Source organism: Trachinotus anak, unplaced genomic scaffold, assembly GCF_046630095.1.
Source record: "Trachinotus anak isolate AG129_WGS33_773 ecotype Australia unplaced genomic scaffold, CSIRO_AGI_Tana_v1 ptg000021l, whole genome shotgun sequence".
Taxonomy (NCBI): Eukaryota; Metazoa; Chordata; class Actinopteri; order Carangiformes; family Carangidae; genus Trachinotus; species Trachinotus anak.
This window is the reverse complement of record NW_027273872.1, coordinates 1,407,074-1,431,460: the sequence shown is the minus strand read 5'-3', so window position 1 is coordinate 1,431,460 and position 24,387 is coordinate 1,407,074. Positions and strand designations below refer to the sequence as shown.

The following is a 24,387-nucleotide window of genomic DNA, read 5'->3' as shown; positions in this document are numbered from 1 at the left end:
TTCAGTTTTTGTACTCAAATTTTTTATTTTTTGTATTAATTTTGTATACTCCTCATCTTTGTATTATACAGGTCATTCATACAGTTTATGATATAGTAAATAGTAATTACACACAAGAGGTGTAACAAGCAACAGCCTGTCACCCTCACACACATGCATCATGCGCGCACACAAACATACACTCTCATTCACACACACACACACACACACACACACACACACACACACACACACACACACAGGGACACACATCCCTTACACTTATTAAACAAAAAAGATAAAAATGTAAAACTTTTTTAAAATCACAAAAACCCTAATTATTCTTCCTCCATTATCACCACATTTCCATCCTCTCAACTCTTGTTTTGAAAATGAGATAATACTTATGTTTCAACAAAATAAAAAAAACAAACAAATAAAGAAACATTTAAAAATGCAGGAAGGCAACTAAAGAAGAGGGCAAAGCTATTCTGAGGACAGAGTCGGTTATTTCAGATCGCAGGCCCTGGTCCTAAACTCCACATGGACACAGAAGCACAAATGAGCTGTGGTGCAGACAGGAGACCCATAGACTGACCTCAATTTGTAAAACAATTAACAATTTAAATCCAACTTGACTTTGTGAAGCTTTAACACAATCCAATGTGCTACAGAATTTAGAGGCTTCATGTGATCCTGTGTTTTATTCATTCAGGTATGAATCAATATGAGCCAGCGTGTGTTAGTAGAGAGGGTACAGGATTGAGGAAGGCAACAAACCAACCAGTCAAAAAGGGCACTCTGCAAGGATTATGGCACAAATAACAGCACTGAGAGTAGTGGGCGCATAGTGGGGCTAAAACTTACCCAGTCACACAAAGTGAGTTTGTGAAGTCAAGGTGAAAACCCAAAGGACGTATCCTCCCCATCTCCACTATGAGCATCACATGACGATGAGTAGACCAAAGCTCAGGTCACCTTACTGTTAATTCATCACACGCTGAAGCCAAAAAGATGAACTGATATTGAAATGTATGTGAGATTTGTGTCATAAGTTCACCTATTTCTAAGGTTCATGAAATGATCTGACGAAGGCCAGAAGCTGAAACTTGTTGGTCGTACAACACAATTGCTCTTTATACTGTTGCTAAGTGCTGCTGGAGTTGTGACGCCCTAAGACCGCTTTGCCTCCACATGAAGTAGGTAAACTTGCACCAAAAATCCCAACTTTAAATTAGAATACAAACAGGTTAAAGTAGCACAGTTCAGAGTAAATGAAGTGCCCACAATCTGCATCTTTCTTACAAACAATGAAAACCTTGAGAGTGATCATCCTTCCTGCCCTTGGTTGGGTTGAAAATGAAGCCAGTTGAGAGTGATGGTGATATGTTTGCACAGACAGAACAGAGAATCTGCAGACGAGCATATTACTGAGAGGAGGACTATGAGGAGAGCTTCTGCTGAATGTAGAACAGAAGAGTTAGATCTGGTATGTCCATGTATGATGGAGCCGCATAAAACACTGGGTGTCAGTAACTGCAGTAGTTAGTCGTTGCTTTGTTTTTGCATTGGAGCACAAGCTGACTCTCATTAATCATACACACATGCAAATACACATTCAAACCCTGGATTCACTCCAGACTTTCCCAAATCATAATCTCACTAATCTCTCACACACACACACAGACACACACACACACTCTCTCTTTCACACAGACACATAAAGCCATCATCATTCTTGGCCATCCTCTGTGCGCCACTTCAGGAAATCCTCCTTCCGGGCGTCTGGTTTGATCTGGTTCCTCATGCCCCCGAGCAGATTGGAGGTGGCTTCAGACGCCACGATCAAGGGTCGAACTACTGTGGGTGGGATCTGCCGCAGGACGCCGCCCACAGCACCAGGCAGACCCTTCTGTTCGTGGCCGCGAGATGCTACATCGCATAGAGTCTGAGCCGTGTCAATCACCCCCTGGAGGAGCAGAGATTAGAAACCTGGTTATGTGCTTCTTCAGGAGAAATCTGGTTCCTCTGAATCCTCATCCTGACTATGTAAACTGTGTTTCACATATAATGACATCACTGCAGGAAGTCGACAGCACATGTGAAAAAGTGACAGCTTATTTTTTTTGTATTCTCTGTTCTCTGAGGATCCATCACCAGTTCTGAGAAGTTAAGTTTGGGGACGCACCTCTCTGACGGTGTCGTAGGCCTTGGCCACACCTTCTCGGAGGTCTGCAGGCTGGGCGGCTCTGCGGGGCCGGCTGGAGGGGGCCCGGCCCTCGGTGATGGCGTAGCGATTCAGGGGAGGCGTTGGGGAAAGGATGTCATACACTGTCTCTGCTGTGGCCTGTAAAAAGCACACACACCACAGGTTAGTTTTCCTTATTGGAATCAAGAGTTTAAGGAAACAGTGTGTTGTGCAGATTGTAAAAAGGTTTGAGGTTAATTTGTTATTTTGGGTCATTTAAATAAAACTGACCTGACAAACACCTGAGGCCATGTTTATTCTGAAATCCTTCAACAACAGGTGTCCACACAGGTGGACACAAAAAATTCACAAGCATCTTAATCTTCTCCGAGTTAAATTGCTTTGTAACAGGCTGTTTTATTCTAAACTACCTGAAAACAGCTTTTACAGAGAAAAGTGATTTCCCAAATGGCCCATGTTGTATCCAGCTTTAATTCACAGTCACTGAACAACCTCCAGACTCAGTACCTGTATGGCCTGAACCAGCCTGTTGCTGAGCTCCAGAGCAGCTGAAGCTGTCGAGGTGCCGAAGGACGCTGCCCCCCTCTGGAGACCTCGAATAATGCGTCCGTCTTTCCTGTACTGCTCAATTGGCAACCAGAACAGATCCCTCACTCCGTGGACTGGAGAAACAGAGAGAGATGAGAAAGAGGAGATAAACAAAGAGATAAAGACCATGCATGTACTAATATGACAGTGTTTTTGAAGCAGTTTCAACTCACACAGCTGGACGACTGAGTGCATGGGGCCAACACCTCCCAGAATGCCCGGCAGCTGATTCTTCCTGATGTCGGTCAGCCACTCGGTGACAGCGTACTGGATGACTTTGTCTACACCAAGGAGACTAGGAAGTGTTGCAGAAGAAAGAGTGAGACTCTAACAACTGAAAACTCTACTGGTGCACTTTTCTCAAACATAACGATCTGGTCTCAAAAGGTCACAAACTGCTGAGCAGTGATTTGGGCAGAGAGTGTGTGTTTCTACCCGTGTCTGCAGCAGAGCCTCTTCAGCTTCAGCTCAGAGCAGTTTAACTGGGCCAGGCCGATCAGGATCCCTGCAAACGTCCCCTGTCAAACACAGAGCAGGATGGAAGGAAGGTGTGGACAGTTACCTCCTGATCAAACACACATCAGTCCTCGAGATTTATTTATGATAAACTCGTGGTCAGGACAGGTGAACCAACTCACCTGTTCAATGACAACATGTTTGCCATGGTAGTCCAGCCAGATAGGCACTTCAGAGGTGAAACGAAACTCCCTAAAAAGTAAGAAGTAGAGACATGATCAATTAATAACTTTAACCTTTATTGATCTTAGATTGGCTGACACAGGTTACAGTGTTTACACCTGTTGAACACAAGTGTCTTTACAACACAGAGAAACCTCCTTCTCCTTTAACTGCAGCAGCCTTGATGCCTCCTGGTGAATTAGTGCCAACATACAGGAATAATAACCTAAAAATAACCTAAAAAACATACCGGAAGTAGATTGGCTGTTCAGAGGAGGAGGTGGAGCCGGCAGAGGAGGAGCTCTGCTCGCTGTAGGTGGTTTCCACAGAAGCTGAGAGGTCAGGTCCCAGACCAGCAGCTGCCTCCATCTCCTCAGACACCTTCTGGGAGGGGTCTGCCTTCACTGAGAAATATAGAAAATACACATTTACTACTGTGGGTGTAAAATAAATATATAATAAATGTTAAACATCAGCTTATCTCCACAAAAAGTAACGAATGAGAGAAGCCGATCACTTGGATCTTGTTTAAAATCAGAATATTTCTGTCAAACCTCTTCACATTAAGTATAAAAGTATATCTCACCTTCAGTTGCAGGGTCCACAGGCAGGTAAGGGTTAACAGAGGAAGCTAGATTACTGAAGAAGTCCTTCAGGAAGAAAAGTGCGTCCTGGGCAGGAGATGTGGAAAAAACAGGCTGGTTAGATGTGGAGCTTTTACAGAATCAGCTCAAACTCCAGTCCCCTGTTAGAGTAAACGGAGCCAACTGATCAATGTGCCACAAAAATGTCTGTGAGGTACTGAAGAGCTTTTCTAGGCACAACACAAGTTAAACTACTCAAGGCTCCGACTAGACTGTTGCTGGTATTAATACCAGAGCCACACTCCTGTAGTTCAACTGGTTTTTCAATTGCAATCAATTACAACTGAAAATCAAGAATAATTATTGGAAGTAGCTTCATGTTTTCTTTCATCTGATCAAGTTTTAGTGCTGGCAGACACCGTTTCTCTCTGGGCTTCATCTCCTACACGCTGCAGATTTGACAGTAGCTGTTAGTGAACAGCAGCTGGACGTACCTGGTCGATGTTCAGCCGCAGCGGCAGCAGGCTGACACGAAGGCAGCACTCAGGACCACCGAGGCCAGACTCCGGACACACCTGCAGGGCCTTCACTGTCAGCTATAGACAGAAAACACACGATCAGTATCATAAATAATCCCATTATCCATATAAGAACGCATCATCACATCTGTCATTTCAGTAGCTTCTGAATCAAAGACTCCCTCTGCCTGTGCACCCCGCCCCCCCACCTCCCTGCTGCCTCACCATGTTGGAGTGGGCTCGGCGGGGCATGCTCTCGCTGGTGTAGAGGTAGAGGAATTTGTTGATTTGTGAGGAGGCCAGTCGATCTCGAACCTCCAACTCCTGGACGATGAACACCTGCCTGGAGAGGGGCTGCTCGCCACTGGGACCGACTCCGACCACAGCTGCTATTGACCCCTCCCCGTCCTGCCCTGCTACTGCCACTTGGTAGGACTCATGCTGGAAGGACACCTGCAGGATGAAACAGAGGGAATGTGTTGGGGAAGAGGTCGTTTACTGTAAGATCAGGAGGTGTGATGGTGTTTGGTTGCAGGTCAGTAGCTGTGCAGAAGCATCGGTACAGCTGCAGACCTTTAGGGAACATTACAAACATCTTTAACTAATGAGTAAGTGTTGAACTATAAGCATGATTAAATTACTAATGTTCTGCTTCATCTTCTTTGAAAATCTCATAACCACGAGTCAGTCTCATCTGAATTTACAGACACAGCAGAGTAAAAATATTCTACTACAAGTAAATGTCCTGCATTCATACTTTAAACCAAAAATGATCAAAAATAAATCTTAAAGTAACTACAAACTGCTGTCGAATAAATGTAGACAAGTAAACAGGACAATATTTATTATCATATTTATATTATATTAGTGGAAATGGTTAAGTGAAGGACACTTGACAAGTTTGCTTATTTTGATTCCACCACTGTACCTTGGTGAGCTGGATCTCCATCAGCAGCGTGTGCTGACGGCCGCTGCCTCCTGCCCACCGCCAGGAGTTCTGGGGACGAGAGGAAGTGACGGAGCGAGACGGGGACCCACGAACACCAGCAGGGACGGAGCGACCTCTGCAAGGAGAGGGGGACAGAGGAAATAAAGGAGTGATAGAAAAACACTGAACAAACACTGCATGCACTTTGAGGACCTTTAATGGGTTAATTGTATGAAGATAATTCAACCTTCTTGTGGCCCTGTGTGTGTGTGTGTGTTACCTGTTTGCCTGCTGGGCATGTATAGACATGGGTTTGCCGCCAAAATCCTTGCCCCCGTACAGATGCCAGACCACAGAGATCTCCCGCAGGACCACCCTGCTCTGGGGCACCGGGAAGCGGCTCGGGGCTCGGAGCAGGTCTGAGCTGCCTCGAGGCCTCGAGAAGTGACTGTCCTTCACCCTGATGGGCCCCTGGGACAGCACCGTCACCACAGGCTCCCCGTCCCTGGGCTGTAACAAAGCCCATGTACAGAGATAGTGTAAAAAACCTGAGGAGGAGTTGTGCTCTGTGGCTGATTTGGAAGAAAAAGGTGATAAAAAGAGAAGAGACTCACAGGGATACCCATGCCAGGAGCCTCCAGGATGCAGAAGTCATCGTTGTCGGTGGAGCCCTCTGAGCCTTCCTCTGACATCATATCTGCCTGAGCCTCTGTTGCTGTGGCAACCAGTCCATCAAGCTCAGAGTCCTCCCCCTGCAAAGCGGAGGAGCCGTGCTTTGGCGCTTCACCAGGGAACAGGTAGACTGAGACAGGTGAGCCTCTCGGCATGGAGGGTGAACCTGGAGAATCCAACAGAGTCCAGTGTTGTGAGTTAGTCAAGCTGGTCCAGTTAACACAAGCACATCTGTGTGACCCCCCCACACCATCCATCACTTGACTTTCATCACATCACTTTATTAACATAACATTTTGTTCCTAAGAACTTCATCAGGTAAAATCCATACAGACAGCAGCTTTCATAAAGAGACTATACAGGGTGAAAAAAAGAATAGAAATAATAAAGAAATGAAGTGAATATACTGAGTAACATGGGAGTGATTTGTAAAAAGTCTTCTTTCATTGAATGGGCTGTACTGGTAGATTTATATTTAAGATTATATTATGAATGTGTGTGTGTAGTGGGAGGTGTTGCTCTGATGGGCAGCTGATGAAGGTCTGAGGACTGAGACACTGTGTTACTGAAGGAGGTGAAGTAATGAACACTGTGCAGGATTCTTTGCCACAATTACAACCAACTTTGTTTTGTTAGCAAAACCAGTGGCTGAGTTTCATGTTTTTCTGGATCAAGATGAGACAATAAACTCCTCTATCTGAAATCTGAGATTTATAGCACTGATGGAACTAATGGAAGTTTAAATGAACCAGCCCACAGTCATCGACACAGAGTTTTACTGGACCGTGTCCTGTTCCCATCATCAGATGTGTAAGAAAAGAGACAAACTCAGCCGTACCTGGTTCTAAACTCTCCTCCCTTTGGCTCTTTTCTGTGTCAATTAAGGCATCAGCCAGATCGTACTGGTTGATCTCAGCGGTTTCAGCCGGAGGGCAGAGCAGCACGGAGGCAGGACTTTCTGACAACTAAAAAGACAGAACATCACACCAGCATTAGACAGTTTTATCTCAGTTTCATCTGAGATTGATCATCCATTCACTTTTCATTATCTAGGAAGTTATGTTCAGGAGGCTGTAAAACTCTTCAGGCAGATTAAAACAGTGTCTTATCTCTGACTGTCTGTGATGTCTGTCATCTACCAAATATCATTATTAGTCATCTTGACTTAAACTTTACTTTATACCATTATCTAATTCTTATCCATCCATTATCTTTACTTTCCAGTGAATACACATTCCTTACTGGTAATTTCTGGCCAGCAATCTCAGTGGGGGAGGTGTGTCGTGGCGGGGGGTGTAGGTCGCCCTGGGAGACCAGGTACTGCAGCAGATTGACGAGGGCAGCGCAGGAATCAGCACAGGTGTGGAGGTGGACCACATTGTTGGAGCAGCGGAGCTCAAAGAGAGGCTGAGACTGGAGGAGACACCGAGGTCAGAAAGAGTTAAAGACGAGGGAAGGAGGAAAGGTGGTGACACAGAGCGAGGAGGTAAGAGAAGGAAGAATGAAATAAACAGAAATCAGCTGGTGCACTTCTGTCTCATGATGCGACTCCCAAGTCAGAATAAGCTTAAACAAATATGATGAAAGTTAACAATTTATTAACTCTGAAACCAGATTCACGTTGTTCAAGAATAATTAATTAAATTATGAAATAATGTCAAGAAAGAACTAAAAATAAAGTAAAAATAAAAATACACCTGAATGCTACAAACATAAAATTGACTCGACGATGCAAATGGACCTAAAATATGTGAACAAATCTCTTCTACACTTGTTCACCTTGATACTGATTGGCTGAAAGGATGACAGTGTCATCGCTGAGGGACGTCACGTTTACTGTCGCCTTGTTGGATTTGGTTCAAACTGAAAAATGATCCTGGTCTTAAATTAAAAGTCTCAGGTCTGAAGTTATTACTTTACTGAAACTTCATCAAGGTAAAACACAAACTAACAAACAGGGTCTGTGCTTGTTCCTGAAGGAAATTAAACTAAATTATAATATTATTGACATTCACATGTTCTCTGGCAGAGGTAGCCATTTTAATTCCTGCAGAGTGTAAGTGAAGGGAACAGATATGTAAACAGATATGTGAGCACTCACAAGTTTGCCCGTATCGCTGCCTTTCCACGTGGTGATGGCGAGCTCCAGCAGGTCGATGTCCAGAACACACACATAATCTGTGAGACACAGTAATCAGTGTGTAAAACACTCATTTAGGCTTGAAACACTGGAACAACTATTGTTGTTACTATTGTACAACTATTCTGTGAGCGTACACAACAGACATGTGTGTGTATTATTTGTGTTACCTCTCCTCAGGTCGATGATGTCAGTCTCACATTTGTCAGAGAGGTAGAGAGCAGAGTCATCCAGGATGAATCTGACCACAGCGGAACAAAAACACAACTTACACACAGATCTCAGTGCAAGGCGACAGTTCATGTGACACAAACTCACAGCAACATTTCAGAACCTTAACTGTGCTGATTATCACTCCAACATGTTTTCAGTGAGAGTTTTATTTGCATGAAGCCTCTTGACGCTCGGCTGGTGGTGAACTGTACCTGAGGTGGAAGGTGGCAGTGTCTACAATGATGTTACTGGACAGAGAGAAGGACTCTGCTGTGAACAACACTCGCAGGGGCAGATACAGAGGTCTGGAGAGGAGCGGAGGACGACAGTGAAAGAAGAGAATTTACACTCACATTTTAAACGTAAGTCATTTCTTGGTGCGTACCTGTAGTCGACGGCACAGGTAACCAGGTGTGTATGGAGGACAGTGATGACGGCAGGTGCTGTGTATCCCAGAATCGGATCATCAATAACATCCAGGAAGTCGACCAGCTGTGACAAAAACACACAAACAGACTCACTAAGCAGCAGAGAGAGCAAGTGAGGAAACATTTTAAATTCAACCACCTAATTTGATTTCAACACAGACTGGTTCACATTTTTCTGCATAACCCAACTGAAATAACTGGAAAATAAAACAGAACAAATTACGTTTGATGTAATAACAGCACAAGTCTGTAGGTCTGTTTGGTTTTACTCATATTAAATCATACTTTCCTAACTACATATAATAGCATATACTTATTATCTTTGGGAACAGGAGTTGTCGGGCTGGTGATTTACTACTGGTGGCTCCCGTGAGGGAAAACAGGCTGATAACAGCCCCCAGCACAGGCAGGATAATGATCCTGGTCAAGTCACCTGTGTCTTTTTTCTTTAATGATTTTTATTGTCTGGATGGAAAGATCCTCAGACATTATTCTGTTCTATTTAATCAGTCTGTGATTTTTGTGTCCACACTTCCTCTAAAGCTGCCACATCTACAACTCCTCCCAAATCACCTTCAGCTCCCCTGAACCACTGAACGACGCCTGAATGACATAGTTCATGTAGTTGGAGAAAATGATAGAATATCATATAACAATGGCACAATAAAGATTTTATAGTTTTCTAGAAATTGGTATGTCCCTCTCTCTTTTTCTGTGCTCCACATTTTTCCACATTCTCCAAATGTCTATTTCTGTATGAATGTGGAATGTAAAAAATGTTGGTCCAGAGCGAGTAAAGGCCATTTTCTACCACTAACGCGAGATCCTTCGATCTGTCATTTCTCTGTAAGACAGTTGAGGCTCAGCTGTTTCCTCTACTGTAGCTGTTCAATAGGCAAATAAAGTAAGTACAAACAACTCAAATGCCTAGAAATTAAATGATAAAATAAAACAGTTTTTAGTGTTTGAGGATGACTTTTGAGATGAAGATAAAACTTTATTGTCCTTTTGTCAATATACAATACTCAGTACACAGGGAAACCAAACTGCGTTCTCTTAGTGACACGGTGCACAAGGTGCACACAATCAGAACAGATCAAATAAAAATGGAAACCCAAGTGCAGTTCATATGAAATGAATGCACTTTTTAAAAAGAGCATTTCAGAAGAAGAAAACACCAAGAAAAACTCTATGATCTGTAACACGACTTGTTTTTAGCTTCCTTGCGCTGCCTCTCACCTGCTCATGCCAGCTCTGATTGGTCTGCGTCATGTAATGTCGCATGGTAGCACCTTGAAGTCGAAGGGCAACTAGGAACTCCTGCCAGAGGCACAGAAACAACAGTTAATTAATTTCAAACTTGCACCAACGACAGAGGCGGGCGCACGATGAGGACGCACCTTGACATTTCTCTGGAGGTCCAGTGTGATTTTGATGGCTGTAGATAACATCTGCAGCTCCCCCTCCCTGCCGCTCACGCTGCTCACACCCAGCTCTGTGGGGTAGATGGTAGGGTCCAAGTGCTTTGGAGGAGTGAAGCTGGGCATCTCCAACCGCTGCGGGATCGGGGTGTCTTTCACCACCGCTGCAGGGGTGTGGAGATGAACATTAACATTTTCTACTTCAGTATAATTTTAGGAGGAAAATATGAATTATGTTGCTATTAAATATTTGCCAACAACCTCGGTGGTAGAGCTCCACTCGTCTGCTCTCCAGACACAGGAAATTGAGATTGGGGTCGTTCTGGTGCTGCGCCACACTGAATATCTTCCCTCCTTCCAAGTCGAGCACAATCTCCCCATGACTCTCGTCCTCCTGAATCAATGAAATGCAGCGAAGACGGTTAAGAAACACACTTATAATCTGATAAACATGGATACAGGTACAATAACTTCAGATTTGACTGAACAACCCAATAAAATAAACAACATATTCAAGACCTGATGCAGTTAAACTCATCAGAACCTTCTTTAAACTCTGTGACCTCCTAACATTACGGTCAGCCAGCACCTGACTCACCTTCCTGTCTGTTCTGGCTTGGAGGCGTCCTTTGCCGATAATCACAGTGAGGGAGAGGAGGCTCAGGTTGTGGTTGGGATGAAGAGCTGACTGTTGTGTCTTTCCAGCTGAATCATTGGCCAAATAGAACTGAGGCTCATCCTCCTCTGAATCAGAGTCTGTGGCACAGATTCAGAGAAAACAGAGGAAAACATACTTAATCTGTTTCACGTTGTCCATCAACGGAGGAACCAAGTGAAATCACATCCAAATATAATATAACACCTGCCTGATTAATAACAGATGTTCGGAGAGACGAGTTATCAAACTCACCCAGTCTAAAGGCCGACTTGCAGAGCTGGAACTCGTCATGACGCCGGCGGCTGTGGTCAGGGCTGTGGGCCGAGGGGGGAGGAGGGGGAGGCGGCTCCCACATCAGAAGATCATTGTTGATCCTTTAGGAGAAACAGGTGGGTGAAGAAAATCAAACATTACTTTTGATGCGGTGTTTAAGACCAAGATAATAACAAGGACAGCAGCAATGGAAGTGAGCGAACTTACAGAACAATAAAATCTTATAAAGTGAAAAAGATCTTTTGTATTTAAGACATTCTGCTGAAGATGATTGATCCCTGGATAACTCTACTCGACATACCTGTTGTAGATGCTCTGGAAGGCCTGTTTGCTGGGCAGGAGGATGTAGGCCAGAGGGAGGCTGATGTCCACAGCACACTGAGACTGAGCGACACACTGCGCCTGGAACTGACGCATCTCCTCTGCGTCGGCTGGAATCACCATCTACAACAAGAAAGGAGGAGAGAGGAGGAGGAGGAGGAGGAGGAGGAATGAGTCAGCTGGAGAGGGTTGATCAGATAGCTGTTAATGAGATGTGTGTTTTGTCTGTCAGCACACCTCCTCAGTCTCAAACATGGTGCGGTTGGAGGAGAACGGCGAGCTGGTTTTGTCGTTGAGTTCACAGTGACTTTCAAAGAAGGCAGAGCCCAGGTCGCCGATGAGGCCCAGGTTCATCCCACTCAGACCTGCTGCTGGGCCCTGAGCCTCACCTCCACGCACATGCACTGATACCCTGCAAAAACATGAAGACAGACTGGGTTTGAAAGGTGATACTGGTTTGCGGTAGCGTATGTTATAAACATTATTTGTGTGATTTGATGAGAAAGAATGATTCAGCTCTTGGAGAGTTTCAGATCACAGCACACAGTCCAACACCTGAAAATGTTTTTGTGAAACCACCACCACTGACCTGGGCAGAGAGTCACAGTTCCTCTTCACTCTGATACAGGGGAATGAGCTGCCCTCCCAGCCCTCATACGACCCTGGGGAGACAGCACACCTCAGTTTCTACTCTGCATCTCACATTTCACTTTAAGTCCTGTGATGTTTCATTTGACAGACAGATTAACACTTTGGATTATCTATGTGGGCACTGGTCAGTAAACTGTGCGTTTCTGGTTGCTGTTTTCATGGATCATCAGTCAGTCAGAACAAACACAGTGATGTATGAGAGCGTGTTCCCACCGTGCAGGTCGGTGAAGGAGGCCTCCAGCAGCTGGGTGAGGCAGGGAGCCCACGGCTGTCCAGGGGCGCTCTGGCCGCCCTGGAGGTCTGGGGCCTCCTGGTGCTTCAGTTCCAGCTCCATCAGCTCCAGCACCAAGGTCTCCTGCCGCACTGCCCTCTGAGTTGGAGGCCGGCGCTTAGGGAGGGGCCGCAGGTCAGGTATGGGGAAACGAAGCTTGAGGATAGCGTGAGGGGAGAGGAGGGTGAAGGAGGAGCACAGTTCACTGCTCTGGGTCTGAGAGGAAAGACAGTGAGAAATCTGTTAGTATTTAATTATCAGAAGACAGTGGTCTGAACATGGATTACACACAGTCACAGCTGCATTAGAGCTGACCACCGAGGAGCTTTACTGAGAGACTGAGGCCAGTTTGAAGACGACTGAGAAAGTGATTATCTACCTAAGTACCTGCAGTTTTCTTCGTGGTTGTCAGCACAAATATGATCAGTCAGACAGGTAACAATTACCTTCTCAAGCTTTTTCCAAAAACCTGTGTCTGTGTTTGGTTTCCTATTGTTATGCTGATGTAAAAATCCATGACTCTGCACAACAGAACTGGATTACTTCAACATTTTGCTGCTGAACTGTTAAAAACCACAATTAACTCTCATCAGTGAACAGTGTATAAAACACAACCTGGTCACATTTTTGTGGTCAGACAAATAAACTCAGCAGGTCACTGCTCAGTTTGGTTTTCTTTGTGTATATACTGTTAGGAGGCTATGTTTGTATGTACATGATTAATCAGGTCTAATAACATGTCTGATGAGTGTCTGTGGGGCTGCACCTGTGTGAGTCCGGGTCCAGCCGTCTGTGTGGGGCAGTGGCTGAAGGCTTTGCTCAGGTTCCCCAGGCGACTGAGGATGTCCAGGTCCAGCTCTGCACTCAGCTCTGCCAGCTCCACCCGCACCACGCTGTCCCGCCGCACCACGCGCTGTTTACCCTGGCAACACACAAACATGCACAGAGGACGTGTCTGAAAGACTGCAGGACTGCTGTGTCCACGCTCGGATAAATTATCATCATGTCGTCATCCAGTGCCTCAATGTTCATGACACAGAATCACACAGTTCGTTACACTGAGGGAAACATTTCACTGATGAATCTTTCTAACACATTTTATCAGACAAATTAAAGTAGGCAGGAATATGTTTATAATGTTATGTTATAAATCGACACCGTCATAGTTCAGATTTTCAATGTGCAGGATAGAATAGAATAGAATAGAATAAATCTTTAATGTCCACCAGAGTAGAGATTTGTCTTTGGTTCACCAACACGCAAGACAGATATATAAGCACACAACATTTCAAAAAACACAATAAGGATAAACTAAAAACAAGTGAGTTAAAAATGTATAAGTTAAAGTAGATAAATAAATAGCAGTTCAGATTGTCTCTGTGGATTGGTCACTTTGAAAAGTTAGGAATGAAGATGAAGGACTTTTTGAATACACAGAGACGGAGGGGCTCTGTAGCGCCCCCCAGACTTAAGAAGCTGGAGCCGTCTGCAGTGATATCCATTAATGATGTCAAAGCTGTTTTCCTCTACAATAAAAGTCTGACAGTAAACACATTTAAGGTTTTAAATGCTGGAAAATGAATAAGATTTTGGAAACAAAAAGTTTAGCACTTGTCTTTAATATGAGGGTGTCACACGTACCTGTTTGGACAATAAACATGAAGTATCATCGTGTAACTTTCTGACTATAAAACAACCCTCACAGCCCGACCTCCAACACCAGTCTGTGTCAGAGCCTGGTTTAACACTGGAACATTGAATACTTTACTCATCAATATTATTTCTGCAGCTCAGTTTGTACATTTACACACAAGGTGATTCAAACTAAAACTGAAAATGAAGTAAAAACAGATACTTTATGTTTCTGTTTCCTCTCAGGGTGTGTGTGTGTGTGTGTGTGTGTGTGTACCTTCCGCAGGTGTTTTTCACTGAGGCTGTAGTGTAGCTGGGCACATGGTCTGGCTGCAGCTCCAATTGTGAACAGACCAGATTTCTGGAACTGAAGCAACTGAAAAGAGACAAAGACACAAACTACTGTCGACTGTGACAACGTCGCTCAGACCCCTTATGTGATCTAACGCTGTTCAATATTGGCCCCATTGAAAATACACTGACCTAATGTGAACAGCCAGTCAGATTAAAAGCTACACAGACAGACAGAGATTTCCTACCTCGCTGTACTGAGGCTTTCCGTCCTCCCAGAGGCACTCTAACAGCTCCAGCCTGCTGAAGGAGAGGTCAGAGGTCACAGCTCGACTGTGGCGTGTCCCGCTCCGCGTCTCACAAGCAACCTGCACTGCTGCTCCCGTCAGTCTGAGAGAGAGGACGACACAGAGGATGAGATTTGGACACAAATTAGTCGTTTTCACTCTCTGGGAGACAAAGCCAGAACAACAGTGTTTGGAATATTACAATGAACATAATGTAAAGTGAAGTTAACTTTTCTCACTATTTCACTTCTCCTAGTCATTTGTTTCCTGAGAAGCACCTCGAACATTTTCAACTTCCAGAAGCCCCTTTATATATTTCTGAAGTAAAACAAGTCCTAAATACGAACCTTTAAATCTGCAAAAAGGAATTTAGATGGGAAAACTATGAATTAAAACTCATTAGGAACAAAACCTGAGATGGGAGCGTGGGCAGGCCTTCGCAAAGCCGCCTCTCAGATGGTGGAAGTCTCTCTCGCTGAACATGCTGTCCTTGAAAAAGGCCAGCTCGCGGAAGAACACCTGAGACACCTGAGCCAATGACGCCGCCCCGTCGAGGCTAGCGGGCAGGTCCTCCTGCAGCAGGGTTAAGGTGAGTCCGCCCAGCGTCAGACGCAACAAAGCATCAGGCTTCAGCTGCTCCGCCTGGCCGCTGTGTGAGCGTCCTGCAGGGAAGAGTTCAGATCTGCTCAGCCTCGCTCTGAGTATAATTCTGAGAAGAGTTCAGTACTTTGCTGGTTTTACCTCTGGTGCGGCCGCTGGCCTGCGGTAGACTCGACAGGCAGCCCGCCACAGGATATCGTCTGGGACAGTTCACCAGGCCCTGACAGGGAGGCAAAGTGGGATTAGACTGAAAAGCACAAGTTCAGGGTCTGTGTTTGTTGTTGTTCTGTTTGTAAGTGAAGAAAAAGTAACTTTAACATTAAAAACATTAATACTGGGTTAGGTTTAGGGTTAGGGTTACTAGTACTAGATACCAATACCAATACTAATATTGATTATCGGGTGATGTAAGATTATTGTGTTAATCAAGCAAAAAATATTGAGAATATCATCTTCCATTTTCTGATGGTTTTTCAACCTTAACAATACACACACACACACACACACACACACACACACACACACACACACACACACACACACACACACACACACACACACACACACACAGAGGCTGTACCTGTGTGGTCAGCGCTGCAGGCTGTGTGAGGCTGGACAGACTGTGTGTAGAAGACTCCATATCACTGTCTGACATCTCGCTGCCGGAGCGCACAGACGTCACACTGCCGGTCATCCCACCAGGACCCATAGAGAAAAACATTTCTGCAGACACACACATTGATTCTTTAACGTCATTATTACCGCACTTTGAAAGGAAACTCTTCATATGCACATTACACAGAGGAGGAAAATGATTCAGAACTACACACCTTCAGGTATCTAAGACAGACAAACTATAAATGAATGTTTGCAGCTCTGTATACCTCCGTTCTCCAGGCCGGTCACATAGGGCTCCAGGTCAGACTCTATGTCCCACTCCCTGTCTCTGGGACTGGACCCCAGCTGCTTACTGAGGTCCTCCTCAATCATACGCAGGTCGTCTGAGTCTAACGGGCGGCTGAGGACTCCACCACACTTGGTCTCTGGCTCTGGGGGAGAAATGGATTCATACATGAGTGAAGAGAACCAGGCAGAGAGCAGGTGAGTGACCTCATGTTTATGAGGTGTTTACAGGTGTCTGTGACCCGAGTGTCTCACTCTGAACTACACTATTATTTTTTATTATTATCAGTCTGCGTTTCAGTGCATCTGTATCTGTGTATCTAAAACTCATGGACACACAATTACCTCGTAGCTTCAAGACACATAAAAGGTAATGAATCAGTAGTGAATTGAGGTCTGATTTTGTGAGTGCATGTATGAATGGAAGCATTAGAATATTTTACTCATCATAAGCACCAAGGATGGTGAAATGTGTATTTGTCTTTGTTCTGTCAAGCAATTTTATCTGTGGATCGAAAACTACTCTGAAGGCTAATGTCATGTTATCTTGACAGGCCTCACTATGACCTGACTATACTGTGACTGGTTTCTGCTTTCAGCTGGCAAATCACCATCTTTAAAATCACAGACACACATGACATAATCACTGTGATATATCAAACACATGCTGATAATCTAATCTAATCTAATCCAATCTAAGAATCAGAGAAGCAATTCACATCACAGATTCAGACTTTAAATGTTCTTGAAAATGTCTTTAAAAGTGTGACCAAGACTGTTCAGTCACAAAACTTTAAACTGATGTAAAGCTGCCTCAGCTCATCAGCAGTGTGTTGTACCAGTGTCTATGCAGAGAGCTGCCAGCAGGTCTGTCAGGTGGGTTATTTGATCTGGAGACAGCAGCATGTGGACACAGCCCACCTTCCCATCCAGCTCCAACTGATGAAGAGACAGGAAACACAAGTCAACAGGAGAGAAGAGTTTCTGAACCTGCAGTGTGTTACAGTACACACAGACACACACACACACACCTTTGGTCCAGGCAGCATGTCGTTCTGTTTGATCTTGACAATGGTCTCGATGAAACCGGAGCAGCTTCCTATCAGCAGTGGCTGAGATGGAGGACAGGGAGGGGCTGCTGGGGGCTTTGCCTCCTTCTCCTCCTCCTCATTTTCTTCTTCCTCCTCCTCCTCCTCCTCCTCTCCTTCACTTGCTGTGGCTGAACCTGGGTGCTCCTCCTCAGGAGGAGTCTGAAAATTGAAGTCAAAAATTTGAACATATTGGTTATAGATCTATAGAACTATAGTACTTAAAAGTTTACACAGGGGTTTTTGTAAGGATTGTTAGAGACACTGAAGAACATTTCCTTCTTCACAAAAGACCATTTGTTTCCATTTATCCATGAACAAAATGAAAGTTGGTTTTGAAGCGAAAGAACGTCCACACCACTATGTTGACAAATGAACTCAAGCATGTGTTCCCATGTTGCCACTGACAACAAACAGACTGGTAGTTTCTGTTTGTTTTCTGCTACTGAACACATGTGACCTACTGGTAATTTAATCTATACTTTGCAACGATAGTTTTACTGACACTAATAAGCATAAGAGAAAACAAATGACCCGTTTGCCCGTCACTGCAGGATTACTGAAGTCTGAAAGAGACTGAGATCATCACCTCTTTAAACCCCCACACACACACCTCCTCCACTGCTCAGGCTGTGATGCAGAATATTGTTTAAGCCCTTTGAGTTTTTATCCATTTCATAATTTTTTTAATTTGTTTTTGCTTCCTTTACAATCATTCGCAACACTGTTAGTAAGTGGGAAGTAAACTGAACATCATATTATTATTCATGATAGATAAATGTGACGGAAAAAAAACCTAAAAGGAAACAAAATCAGACAGAAAGATGAGATAAAGGATCCATCACCTGTACGGTGCCGGTGCTGTCATAAAACAGCTGAACGGCGCTCAGCTGGAGGATCTTGTGCAGGAAGGCAGGAGGCTGGTGGATGTCGACAGGCACGGCAGTCTGGCTGGCTGGATCTCGCACCGCCTCATCAAAGTACTCCAGCCTGGAGCGACAGCGTGCAAACACACACACACATTATTGAAATCAGATCAGTACGTGTGGGAAAAAATGTAGATCTTAAGAACTGAGAAGAAAAGAGCTAGAAGCCAGATCTACATTGTGAAGTGATTTCCATTTTAAATGAGAAAAAAAATCTCACACTGATACACAACAGAGAAGTGTTCATGGAAATCATATCACAGTTTTTAAATCAACATACTGATCAGTACAAGCAGCACTTTATATTCTGTCTGTTTACTGACTCAAGGTCTCACTGAAGTACAATTATACTGCGAGTACCCTGATCTTGTACTTCACAAAAGATCAGAGAGTCAACAGGAGCAGAAGCTTCCTGTTTAATAAACACTACGACTGTAACAGGCCACGTGTTCTGTTAAACATGATGTTAGGAGACGACGGGGCCTTCTGGTCACTGACCCCAGACCAGCACAGCCATCCTGAGAAGCTTTGTCAATAAGCCGGGAAAACAAAAAGGGTTCAACAGTGTCACAGTAAAATGCCAACAAGACTCATGTGAGATGTACAAGGACGTAGGTTTGGTTTCAGGCGAGAGGGCTTTGTGTTGTGATCCTTCCTGACATGATTTTAGTTTCCTCTAGAGTTTATTGAGCATGTTTACAACAAAGAGACTATGTGTCACAGTCTGTTTCTGTGATGCTGAATTCCAGTGTATTTTCAGGAAAAAATTTGTTGCAAATTCTAAAAAAATTAATTTAATAATTCTTTAAAAAAAAACAACAACCTAGGACTAAAACCTATTTTTAACCGTGACTGTTATGGACAGGTTTTCCTTTCAGGCAACATAAACTTCCAACAACCCAAACCAATAAGGTGAGGCCTGGATGTAGCCTGAGAGCTAAAACACAGGGGAAAAAACAGTATGAAAAAAACAGTAATTAAAAAAACTTTTCAGGTGTAGGGTTTAAACTACATAAATACATTATATACATAACAGACATAAAAAAGATTTTTTTTCCCACATTCAAAATTGAAATTCCAACACATGCCAGTAATTATTAATATTTATCATTTTATAAAGATTATGCAAATTTCTCCACTGTGGGACTAATAAAGATAATCTAATTTATCTAATTGAACAACAGTTAATTAATTCCCCAGTCAAATGTCCTGCCTGCCGTCACAGGGCGCAGCTGTAAACACCACTTGAATCGGGTCGTGGTAACAGATGGGATGATTTTGTGTGTATGTGTCTGGATTGTGTGTCAAGCTTGTATTTCATACACAATCTGACAACTTGGATAAAATCAGACAAACATACAACACGTATGGATCATTGTACGACAGCTACTCATAATAAAGTCGGGGGTCATGTGAATTAAGAGTTTTCTGGGAGAATCAAGAAAACAGGAGAGTTCCAGGTGAGGACCTTGAAGTTTGGGAGACTCCCGGGAAACAGGGCTGTTGGCAGGTACGCAAATGTAGGACTTATAATAATTCTCACATGAACACTATCAATACATCATCTGATTATTACTGAGCTCTGCAGTTGAGAATCGTGAGGATATTATATCAACAACACAGTACAAGCATATTCAATGATTCAGAAGAATGATCTCGTTCAATAAATGATGTTTGCACACATCATGATTATTATTTTATCTACTGTCATACAACCAGTTAAGTCTGGGACTGACCACAGCAACAGCAGCTGTGTTTACATTTCACTTCCCCATCAGTGTCAGCCTCCCTGACGTCCCACACTGAGGACACCTTCAGTGCATGAATGACCTCGTCAATACTGACCCTGTTTAAAATGAGCTTCACTCTGAGGCTGTCTGACAACACAAGACCACAGAGTTCAAGTTCCCTTTATCTGCTGATGAGCAGAGAGAAGACGGAAACTAAGTCTTGGCTTCCATTTTGCTTTCACTCTCCTGTAACAGTAATAAAAGTGCTGGTGTGGGAGAGTCGCAGTGCTGCTGATCACAGGCGTTTAAACAGCCTGGTGTCAGCGATAAATGGTGAAAAATATCAAATAAGAAGCTGTGGGAATAAAACTGGATGATTGTATTAATACAACAGGAGAACAATGTGTCTCAGCTCATTCTCTGTAGTTTGTTCTTTGCTGTTGTTGCCTGACGTGCTTCAGTCTCTATCCCCCCAACAACAAGGGCTCCAGAGCATTTTTATGTCTTTATGACCACGGCCCATTTATCAGAACACTTGTTCACACGTGTACTTGGACAATGGAGAACCACATTACTGTGTTAGCCTCTGTCTGTAACTGTGAAATGAGGAAGGGATCAACTGGGCCTCAACACACTCAGAGGAGAGAATCAAATACGCACAAAAATCAGCACTATGAGTTTCCAGAAAAGGGTCATGTAAATGTCTGCAAAATGCTTAGTAATTTAAAGGATTTGCTAAATGATACGCTGATTTCATTACAATGTTCAGGGTATAATTTAAGCCTCTGAGTTGAAACCACAACCAACTTATATGTTTTTGTTTTGATCAGGCCCAAAAAAGACAAAAGAAATACTCTGTTCATTTGAGGAATATGCCATAATTAAAGAAAACAAACCAGAAATTAGAATGAAAGATGCAGATTTTTTAGTTTTACAATTATACCAGGAAGCCCAGAAGGTTAAAGCTATAGTTGGCGTAAAAATGAGAGTGAAAATGACATGTTTGTTAGCTTTGCGTGGACTATGTTCTTATGTAGAATAAATCAACCCTGAGTCGTCTGTGCTGATCCCCTTGATATTTCTGGGGCAGTGTAGTTCAGGTAGGATTTTCTATAAATATATTATTGCCAAATTACCTGTAAAAGTGACCTTTCAAGTTTCACTTCTAAAAGCCCCATGAGCTGCTTTTCATTCACCATGTTTCAATAACAATAGTAGCAACAATAACATTATATATTTCTGTTTTTGAGGATGTTTGTGATGAATATGAATTAGCTACAGTGCATATAAATCCTACATTTACTGTGGTATTAAGGAAGAGAACACATCTTGAAATGTTGACTCCAACCTACCGTTTGATGTGCACCTCTAAGGCAACGCCTGTGTCCAGGTCCAGGGGCTGGTGCTCGATGCGGACAATAGTGTCTAGAAAGGTGACTTTGATACGACGAAGGACTGCACACACAGGTGAGAGGACAAACATGCAAAGTTTCATTAGCACTTATCTTTCAAATCATCTCTAGTTATCCCTGAGTGTGTGTTCAGACTGGGCTGGAGAAATAATCCCACTAATGTAATGTACATAAGAGTGTGTATTATTACTGTGGGAAAATGTTAATGTCCACACGTTGACACTGTCACTTGTTCCCAAAGTGAGGACACACAGCTGTCACTCACCCGTCTCAATGGTTTGTGCAAACATCTCAAGCCCCTCCAAAGGGGCAGGCGGCTCCTCGGACGCCTCCGGGGGGTCCTTCAGGCACTCCTGAGCCAGCTGCATGCTGGAGGTCATGCTGGATGACCAGCCCTGGGAGTCCCAACCCCCACCTGAGTGCCAACAACAGCACATGAGATTCAGTGATTTCTGTACTTCAGGGCTGATGTGTCAAAGCTGATTCAGAATCAGCCTTGCACTGGCCATTCACGCCCTTTTACCCATTTCCTCTCTGTGCTCTGACAGAGATGTGAGTGACATGTATGCACCACCTTTGTTACTATTGCACTTACTTACAGGCATGTGACATACACTGAACAAGTTACATGTGGAGATTTATGTTGAACCACCTGTTCTCTGCAGAGCTGAGGATTAACTGAGTCTGTCAGGAAATGAATTTATTTGTTGACATTTTTAAGCAAATATGCAGAACATTACCTGGGGCCAGTTTCTCAAATGTAATGATTTTCTGTGGCTCTTCCTCACATGTGACAGCTGACTGATTATTTTGGGGATGTTGAACTGCTGCTCTGACAAAACACATTTGACTATGTCAGTTTGGGCTGTTGAAAAACTCAACACTCGGTGAGTAGCTGAGAAGAGTTGAGGCGCTGCAGCTGCACAGAGGAGGTTTGAAAGCACTCGAATGTCTGTGCTGACGATGAGCGGCCTGTGGTGAAATGATCCTGCCTGATGTGTGGAGTCACTCACGCTCATTCTTATATTGATGTGTCCAGCTTTATTTATTGCACTTCAATATTAAATCTTAAAGAGACAAAACAAGAAATCTGCAGCAGGAATAATGTAGGTAAGACAGTAATGAAAACAGGGACAAATTAGTCTCTACAATAATCATGATTTTGGACCACAGGCGTCAAATTGTGACGGCATGAGTCTGATAAACCCTCGGAGATGATCACTTACTCAACCTGTGGGTGGCTGATGTGTTTGGTGGACGACCCACAGGGGAAATCCCACAGTTTAACTCAAGAAGTTGTTCTTTAGTGAACTTACTGGTCCGGTACTTGGGGCGACATGTTATCTGAAGACCAGAAACTTCTAAGGTGCAGTGGTCGGTCAGGAGAGCTTGCCAAGGGATGGTCACTGCTATGCTGCTCACAAAGCCGTCCACTATCTCCAGAGGAGCTCCCAGAGACTCCAGCAGCTCATTGACCGCCTGGAGTGAAGAGGGAGCAGGGAGAGAAACACAAGTAAAAGAAATGAGAACAGCTGGTTTCATATCTGTCTGCATGGAGCTCTATCAGGCAAAGGAGGCGCACAGTTAGCATAGCAGGAGGAAATATGTCTGTTCAGGGTGTTTGGACACTAATGAGAGACGCAGCTCATCTGGTGGCTGCTGGAGTGTTTTCCTGGAGTGTGTTTCCTCGAAGAAACGCGAGCCAGGCTCCGAGCATGACGCCGGAGATGTTGTTGAACTCAAGTGCAGTTGCGAAACAGTCAAGGCTGCACGACTCCGCCAGAAACACGGGACGGCGGCTGCCGTGGAAAGTTCACGACACTCAGCCCCCCCCCCCGAACTCACCCACACATCGAGGTTGATCTCCTTGATGACACCGCTGCCGTTGTACAGGTCCAAGCCCAGCTGGTCCAGGCTCAGTCGCTCCTGCAGAAAGTGACCGAGGTAGTGCTGCAAGAGGTATCGACAGGCCCGCTTCTTGATTGAGCCCGACCAGGGGAAGAGCCAGCGAGACATAGGGCCAGAGAGAGCGGGGAGAGGGAGCGAAGAGGCGGCGGAGGAGAACGAGTGCGACTACAGTCCTCTGGCAACTGCATAACAGACCGACACCGAGCGAGCAGAGCAAGGAATGAGCCGCCGCTAGCTACAAGGGGCTAAGGAAGGGGCAAACCGTAACTCTAGTCCTTCCCTAAAATCCTTTGTGTCAGGACCGACGAGGCTCCCACGATACTTGACGAGACGTTACTCCGAATGTGTGAAGCGGTCTCGGCTCATGTTTTCTGTTCGTTTCGGTGGAATCGGAGCGACAGGTCCTGTTGGTGCGTATCTGCTGTTTCGGGGTTGTTTATTGTTATCATTCGCCAACTGATGGTATGGTGGACGTACGTGCGTCGTGCGTGTGACGACAGACAAAACCCGGAAGGGATATGACTCGCTCCAGGCGCCATCTTTGTAAGGTCAATCGGGTTTTTCCCCCTCTCTTTCAGGTATCTGCGGGACAGGACACCACCTTAACCTGTTCTTGTGATAACAAGATCTTTTCTCCTTCTTTGAGATAGCACATGATCACAGGATAAAGTCTCCATAGAAAAAAACCAGGGGAGGAAGGAGGAGGAGGAACTTGCACATATTTGCTCATAACAGTGGATGAAAAGGGAACAACTTCTACACAGGGAACTACAGACTTTTTTTAACTATCCTGAGGCTATAAATTATCTCTGTAATCTTCAATTTAGAGGAAAGTTCTCTGATGATTTACAACTAGTTATTAAATACTTATGAAAAAATGATTAATTAATGCACATTAAGTCTAAAATTAATTGTATTTGTAAAATCCCAGAACTGGCACAATGTGAAGATGTAAAAGTTAAGACAATAGCAGAAACTTTGGGAGTGGCCAAATTAGTTTGGTACATTTTTAAGAAGGAGCTCAGCAACATGAAAGACAAGTGGATGAGTCACTCCTCAGTGAAAGAACTAGGCATGA

General features: G+C 44.2%; 1 protein-coding gene across 1 annotated transcript; it reads right to left on the bottom strand.

The window, feature by feature from the left end:
- Window positions 1-23,758, bottom strand: atg2a (autophagy related 2A). Its single transcript, XM_071458184.1, has 42 exons — window positions 23,247-23,758; window positions 22,718-22,880; window positions 21,667-21,816; window positions 21,342-21,444; window positions 18,179-18,323; window positions 17,277-17,495; window positions 17,085-17,184; window positions 16,227-16,391; window positions 15,923-16,065; window positions 15,484-15,562; window positions 15,155-15,404; window positions 14,704-14,845; window positions 14,442-14,540; window positions 13,299-13,454; window positions 12,475-12,748; window positions 12,200-12,272; window positions 11,848-12,022; window positions 11,591-11,733; window positions 11,269-11,390; window positions 10,957-11,114; window positions 10,620-10,752; window positions 10,338-10,522; window positions 10,177-10,257; window positions 8,895-9,001; window positions 8,722-8,814; window positions 8,467-8,537; window positions 8,258-8,334; window positions 7,399-7,569; window positions 6,995-7,121; window positions 6,099-6,322; window positions 5,765-5,994; window positions 5,485-5,620; window positions 4,782-5,009; window positions 4,533-4,634; window positions 4,041-4,125; window positions 3,705-3,858; window positions 3,415-3,484; window positions 3,212-3,294; window positions 2,950-3,071; window positions 2,696-2,850; window positions 2,168-2,326; window positions 1-1,948 (listed from the first exon to the last, which is right to left on the bottom strand). Exons 1-42 carry the CDS (start codon window positions 23,415-23,417, stop codon window positions 1,712-1,714), a joined length of 6,060 nt encoding a protein of 2,019 aa, XP_071314285.1. The 5' UTR covers window positions 23,418-23,758; the 3' UTR covers window positions 1-1,711.
- Between the last annotated feature and the right edge of the window lie 629 nt (window positions 23,759-24,387).